This window comes from Cynocephalus volans, chromosome 10, assembly GCF_027409185.1.
Source record: "Cynocephalus volans isolate mCynVol1 chromosome 10, mCynVol1.pri, whole genome shotgun sequence".
NCBI classification, from domain to species: domain Eukaryota; kingdom Metazoa; phylum Chordata; class Mammalia; order Dermoptera; family Cynocephalidae; genus Cynocephalus; species Cynocephalus volans.
In genome coordinates, this window is record NC_084469.1 from 32404891 (window position 1) to 32412444 (window position 7554).

At 52.8% G+C, this 7554-nt stretch overlaps 1 protein-coding gene across 1 annotated transcript; it reads right to left on the reverse strand.

The window, feature by feature from the left end:
- Nucleotides 1–907: 907 nt before the first annotated feature.
- LOC134388788 (polyunsaturated fatty acid (12S)/(13S)-lipoxygenase, epidermal-type-like) lies at nt 908–7248 on the reverse strand. The gene is given in 15 exon segments (XM_063112092.1): nt 908–1087; nt 1196–1363; nt 1468–1567; nt 2037–2159; nt 2260–2429; nt 2692–2778; nt 4208–4395; nt 4398–4416; nt 4511–4654; nt 5486–5646; nt 5775–5878; nt 5969–6091; nt 6178–6259; nt 6455–6659; nt 7114–7248. Coding segments are annotated over 15 exon segments (1989 nt in total).
- Nucleotides 7249–7554: the final 306 nt, after the last annotated feature.

Consider the following 7554-nt stretch of genomic DNA (forward strand, 5'->3'; position numbering starts at 1 on the left):
ATTTTTTTCCCCAGTTCTATGTTAGGGACAGTGATACCAATCACATAGGGATGTTGTGAAGATAAGTTGAGATCACATATTAAAAACTCCTAAAAACAGCCTGATTATTGGTTTCTTATTTGTTCATCTCTCCTCATTTTCTAGACCATGGAGCATGTAACAGGTTTTGATGGTGGGAGGAGAGAGCAAAATCAAAGGTGAGGATTTATCAAGAGTCCTGGGAATGGGCTGAAAGAAAGAGTGAGATGCACCTGGCGAAGGGGACGTGGCAGAGGGAGGGCAGGGCTGGGGAGCAGCACAGAAGATGTCATTGCAGGTGGCCCAAGGTTGGTTGAGGACTAAGCAGAGTCTCAAGCCAAAAACCATTGTTAAGAGCCAGATTCCTCAGCCCCAATGAGCTCAATCAGCCACGACTTCTGTCATTTAACTTAGAGAGGCTTAAAGAAAACGTTGAAGAAAGGACTGATTACAGGAAGGAATTTTTGTTCCAGGAAAACATTTTTTCTCCCTTGGAGTCTCAAAATAGGGGAAGGAAACAAAATAAGGTCTTTTCTCCCACCTCCTTCACTCACTATGCATAATCAACTTTATTATTTAATCAGATATTTTTATTTAGATATAAGCCAGATCCCTTAGGGAGAAGAAACAGGGTGACAGTGCTCAAAGGGAGAGGAAGTGCAGGACTGGATGGAGGTTAAGGTAAGGCAGCTACAGAGGGTACCAGGCTCCAACATGCAATGTAAACCATTACTACATATCCCCAGAGTTGTGTCATGAGCAACTCTGGGCACCCCAACCGCATGGTTTTGGGGACAGTCTGTTCACCAGATGATGTGGCCAAGGAGGGTGGAGTTCTCAAAGGTACTTAGGGACGGTGGAGCTTTGGAGCTGAGATAGGCAAGGCGTCTCAGATGGTCACACTGTTCTCCACCATGCTGGGTCGAAGGTATTCATAGGGCAGGTCCAGGCCTGCATTCCGGACCTCGACCTCCTTGTCCATGGCAGCCAGCTCCTCCTGGAATCGCTTCAGCACAGATTGGGGCCCAGGGCCTGAGAAATATTCTTCTTTATGCTGCCCCAGGGCCACCTGTGAGGGGGAAAACTAGATGGCTCTCTTGGGCCTCTCAGCAAAGAATACTACCCCTGCTTCAAGCTGCCTCCTCCTCCCAGACCCAGGCAGGCATCTGTTTCTAACCATGACAGGCTGGCGTCTGCCAAGGAACTTTGTGAAAGTCTTCTGCATGCGGGCCTGGTGGAGATCGGGCAGTGAGTTCACTATATCCTTCTCTGTCACATCCTTGGAGATGGGTGGGGGCTTCCGCATAGTGCATGGGCCATTAGGAATCCAGGAGTACCAGTCTAGCTGCAGGAAGAAGAGCCACTCAGAAACCCAGGCTAATGACCCAGGCATTTGATCCCTCATCCTCTACCTCCCCGGAACCCCTGGGGGTCGATCATGCAGGTTACCTGGCCCAGATGGGCAGAAGCATGCTGACCGGTGCATGTGAAGATGCACATGGTAACAAAGTGGCAGAGTTGAGCCCGAGACTCCAAGGACATGGGGAACCTGGATGAAATAAGGAAAATGAGAGACTCTGGAACCAGGACATGAGGCAGATCTCAGATAGTGAAAGATATGTGGAGATACAGAAAAGAACTTCAGTCTGTGATCCTGGCCTCTAGACTCTATGACTCACGTATAGTATGTTCTCAAATATTTATGCAATTGGGATGAACCTTGGAGCTACAGGGAGAGGGTAGGAAAGAGTGAGGGAAAATACGTAAGAGAAGTTGTGTATCTGGTTCCAGAGGAAGTTCTTAGTGCAGGAGGAGGGAGAACACTGTATGGAAGGGTGAGAAAGAAAGGGGCTGGGGAAACCAGGACAGATCATTAAGATTTCTGGAGGAACCTCCAGAGAGGTCCGGGAGATTTTCAGTGTCCTCAAGGTAAGGTGTCTTATGATGTGAGACGACAAGGATTGGTGACAGATGGGTGGGTGTCGACATAAGGGCACTGGGGGGGATCTGTGCCTTACCCCCGGTCCTGTGCCCCCTGCAGTCCTGTCTCAGTGACCTCTCTGCACCAGGCTTGCAACTCTGGATCATCCTTCACAGCTTGGTCACTCTTGTAGAAAAGCCCAACCATCCCCTCCGCATACCTGCTCCCCGGGGAAGAAGGCACTCAGCCTCAGGTGGCCCGTGGAGGGCCTCCTGGGCCTACAGTCCCCCTAGTTTCCTCCCTCTCTGTGTCTCCCTCACCGGCTGATGATTCCCCACAGCCTAAGGGCATCTTGGCCATAGAGAGAAGAATTCACATCCAGGAGCCCGCGGTCAGCCAGGTCATCAGGAGGGCAGAGGGAACGATAGGTCAGACAGGCTGTGGCTCTCTGGAGGATGTCCACATGGCCTCCACTACCAGTGCTCACCACCTGAGGACAACGCCGAGGCAGACAGAATAGGGTTTGCTATGCCAGGTTGGAGGGGGGGGGCGGGGGGGGATTAGGATCAGAAGATTCAAGGTTAATGGTCCTTCTCAGGCCCCTTTAACCAAGAGGCTATTCGGGTGTGAGGCAGATCAGAGAGAGGACTTCGTTCAAGGAGGCAGAGCTTGGGGGAGGAACGGGTAAGGGAAACAACCCTTGGGATTCTTCCAACACTGAACTCTCCTTCTTTACCCATCCATTTCCATACCAGATCAAAAATCCCCCATTCAGAGACAAGACTACTCCGGGCCAGAATGTTGATCTCCATGGTGTAGCGAAAGTGTGGGATCAGGAGCTGATCATGGAAAGAAGAAATAGGACACAGTTAAATAAGAGAGATCCCAGGATCCATGAGGGGAAGGGATATCAAAGGACCAGTGACAGAAACAAACAGAGAGGGTGGTCTCCAAGAAAATGAGAGACTTCCCATTGGATTGGGTCAGGCTAAGATTTGGGAGAAGAGAGATGGGAAAACGTCTTCTCAGGGCCCCCCAAGGTCAAGGTTTTAGGAATTCACTTATTTTCACAGTAAAAAACTAGCTGGGTCCCCACATATGAACCCATCCCCTTTTGCCTTCCCCAGGACGTCACTCCTGCAACTCTCTCTCTCTCTCTCTCTCTCTCTCTCTCACACACACACACACACACACACACACACTCTCTCTCTCTCTTACTATTGGATATTCTAAAAAAGAAAACCCTCACCTGACTCCACATCCTTCTCCAGCAGCCTCCTCATTTCTTGCTTCACCTTCACTGCAAATCTTAAAAGTCACCTAATATTGTCTCTCCTTCCTCACCTCACATTTTTTGTCAGTATATTAACCGATGACTTTCAAATTGACAAATTCAAATATCTTCTCTGTAACTTGGTTGATCTCTCAGCAGCATTTGAGACACACATCATGCTCCCCTCTTGAAACACTTTCTTCTCCTGGCTGCCATGACTCAGTTTCTTGTGTGTTTCTCCTACCTCCATGGCTGTCCCTGCTCTTGTTCCTTTTCTCACTCCACTCCCTCCTCTAAATTTATAAAGGTTTAAGCATCCTAGAGTTACATACTGAGCCAAATTCTCTGCTATATCGACAAACCCTAGAGACTTTCACCTCATACAGTGGTTTTAGATACTTCTGTTTCCTAATAACTCAAATCTATATCTTCAGCCCTTATGTCTTCCAGGAACTTCAGACCTAAGTATCCAATTGCCCTCCAGACATATGCAAACAGATCTCTCTAAACAGTGGAAACCTCACATGGTCAAAAGAGAACTCTTAATTCTTCTCCCCACAAAGTAACATGGTTTCCCTTCTCGTCTCCTCCCACCTCCCTTTCCTCCTCCCCAACTCATATCATACACTTCGGTCACACCCAATATCAGCCATTATTCATATTCCTTTCTTTTCTCACCTCTACATATCTTTCTGACAGGGCTGTCCCCACCCCTCACTAACCCACCTGGCAACCACCTCGGCCCAAATTTCATCTCCTTTGCAAAACCTGTTCTCACTCTTTCCCCAACTCATATCGTAGTAGGTGTGTGCCCTGGGTGTTTCCATAGCACACTGTGTGTGTGTGTGTGTGTGTGTGTGTGTGTCCACATACAAACAGAGATTACTGCTAACCTAATGTGACACAAAGTTAGACTCTGGGTAGCTGCCTCCCGAGGCCAGGAGTGTGAAATATGAAGGACAGTCAGATGCAGAATGACAGAGATGCTGAAATACCTTGTAGATTGGATGCAGGCTGGGCAAGCTCCTCAGTGTAGCCACAGAAATAACCTCAGCCATCAGGTGTCCCCTCAGCAGGTGTGACTGTAACTGGTGCAGCTGGAAATCAGAGCTACGGACCCACGTCTTGGCCAGGAGCCAGGCCATGGGAGGGTCTGAGGGAAGGAAGAGCAGAGGGGGGGGCATCCATGACGAGGCGGCTGGAGCTGGAGCAGGAGAGAGAGTGGGGGCTGAGGACCCATGTGTCCATGTCCCGAAAGGGGATCAATGTCTGCAAGAAAGATAGCTGGGTCCTCTCACCTGGATGACCATGGGTAAGAGTCTTCCATCAGGGTGAAGCTTCAGCATGACCAAAGGGGCTGCCACATATTGCTGCTTAAAAATGATGATATTAGGCTTGACCCCATCCAGCAGGGAGAAATCAGCTTCGAACAGAGATCCAGCCTGTCGGGCCGGGGGCAGGGATAGATAAAGGGGTTGGAATCAGTTCTGGACCCACTCTTCTCTCCTTTGCCAGGGTAGATCCTTCCTCTACCCATCCAAGCCTTTTACTTTAAACACCAATCACTTTCCCCAGGTCCAAGGCAAGGTTTCCATGCCTGGTGTCTTCCATCAGACTTGGAGATCCCTGAGGCAAAGCTTCTGGCTTTCCACCATGGACCACCACTCCCAACCAAAGTCTACCCTTATCCCCTCCTCTACATTAGCCAAATGGAGAGCAAAATATTTCCTTTATCCATCCGTCCCCCCCAAAAATAGGTCCAGGTCTCCAAAGCTTTGTCCAGTCTGTCTTGCTGTTTACCTCCAGAAGCTTGAGCTCTTCCGTAAGGTTGAGATACATCTAAGGAAGGAGGAAGCAACAAAGGTGGAGATGGAAGAGGAGGAAAAAGAGGAGGAGATACAGCAGGGGATGGTGTAGATCCACGGTTTTCAACAAGGGGTAGTTTTGCCCCCCAAAGGACATTTGGAAACGTCTAGAGACAGTTTGGGTGGTCACAAGTGGGGAGAAGCTACTGGCATCTAGGGGGTAGAAGCCAATGATTGCTACTAAGTATCCTACAATGCCCAGGACAGCCCCACAGTAGAGAATCATCTAGCTCATAAGGTCAGTAGTGATGAGCTGGAGAAACCCTAGGAGCAGATGGAGGTGGGTGTAAATGAAGGGAGTGTAGTTGGAGGAGATAAGGAAAGGGAGGAGATGAGGGGAGCAGAAGGCAAAGAGGAAGGAGGTGTGATGATGGCTGGGGTGCTGGGTTAGCAGAGGGAGCACAGCACCTGGAGTTCTTTATCCAGCTGGGTCTTCAGGTCTTCCATCCCCGGAGGCAGCACCAGCCGGGCTGGGAGGCTCGTAGAACGCCTCAGGAGCATGGGGTTGGCACCGTTGAGAAACTGGTACCCAAAGAGGGCATCGTCCTTCCAGGAATGACAAACCCGCTCTAGGGAAGTCAGTTGAGGAGCTCTGTGAGCTCTGAGCTCCTGGTCCCCCTGACGTCTCTCCCTCTTCATTCAAACCCCTGGGTTGGAAATATGTATATAGGTTTGAGGAGGTTGTGGTATAACTGACCGGCCAGGGCAGTCTTTCCACGTGGGAATATTTTTTTGAAATCTTCCAGCCTTTTTACAGAATTTGCGAAATCCAGTGTCCCCTTAATGGCCAAATCCTTCAACCTGTGGAAAGAATGAAGTGCAAGAAGGTCAAGAAAGCATCCCCCCCTTGCATCCTGGGAGGCAAGTGTCCAGCCTCAACCTGGCACTCACACTTTTGCCAGAGAGAGAGTGAAGTCTAAATCCTTGTCCTCGAGGAATCGCTCGTCCCTGGGAAGGTCCCGTTGCGTGTTCCCCGCTATAGGCAGGATTAACCCGTCTTTCCAGGAGCCCCACCTGGAGGAAGAACACGGAGTCAGGGGTAAGAGGGGCGGTGGGTTTCTTGGGATCTGGTAGGGGATCAGGGGCTATCCCGGGCTCACCGGTACACCTTCCTTCTTTCCTCCAGCTCCTGCTCCCGATGCTTCTTAAACAGGTTCTGAGGGTCATCGCTCACTGTCCGCGCTGGCGGACGGGGACACAAGAGCACGCGATCTCCCTGGACACCTCTCCCTCAGCCATCGTCCCCAGCCACACCCTCTTTCACTTCTCGCCCTGTCCCTCGTCACTCCCATCTGTGCTCTTACATCACAGCATCCCTCCGACCCCCTTCTTCCTCCAGCCCTCCAGGTGCCGCACACCCTTCCCCACCGCCCTCACCAGTGCCCTCCGGTAGGCAGATAATCCCGTCGCCCTGCACCCAGCGGTAACAGGGGAACAGGGCCTCTCCCTGGGCGCCCCCGGGGCCCTGCACGGCGATCCACTTGCAGAACCAGTCAAAATCCAACAAGACCTTGTGCTTGCGCAGCTTCACCAGCAGGAGGCGCCCCAGGTGCAGGGGGACGTCGATCTCAAACTCCGTCTCCTGCAGGCAGGACGTAGCTCAGGGCCAGCTCTGGGGTCCTCAGAGTGAGCAGCAGGGTCGGGGCGCCTTCCGAGAAGCGTGGCTCTGCTCTCCCCTCGGAGGACCCCCGAGAGAGACCTAAACCAGGCGGAGGTGACGGGGGAGAGCCCACCCTGCGGGGCTCCAGCCTCCCGGCCCCCAACCGCGTCGAGGGAACCGCTCCGCGCCCCGTGGGCGTCTCGTCCCTACTCCCTCCACCCAGCAGGTAAATCCCACTCGTTTCTCCCGTTCCTGTCGCTTTTCCGTTTCTAATCAGGCACCCCACGTACACCCAACCTCATCGCCTGGTCCCGCTTCCCGGGCGCTTCTCGCCGCCGAGAATCCCGCGCCCGCCGGCTCCTCGTCCTCGCCCCCGGTGGCACCCGCAGCGTCCCAGGTCCCTGACTCTCCGCGCCCGGTCGCAGTGGACACTGACCTTTCCCCACACGGGCCGCAACCGCTTGCCGAGGTCCGCCTCCCCGTGCTCGCCCACGAGCCACAGCTGCACCAGGTTGCCAGAGCCCGCCAAGAACGAGTCCCCGGTGGCGACGCGGACTCTGTACTTGCCCATCTTGCCCAGCCTTTGAGAGGGGCCTGGGGAGCAATCCGCAATAAGAGGATCTGAGACTCAGCCCCAGGGAACCGCACCCAGACCCGAGTCCCTGCTGTGTTTGGGTTCCAGGGCCCTCCCCCGCTCAGATGCAGGTGCATCCAGAGTTCTTCAGCGTCGCAAGGTGAGGCCGCGCCCTCATTCACCTGGCAGACCTTCCCCGATGCCAGCTGCACCGCCCTGCCCTAAGCTGAGCACGCGGCCCACGGACGATGACAAGCAACACGCTGGCAGTCACCCTGACCCAATTGTGGTGAAAAAGTGAAT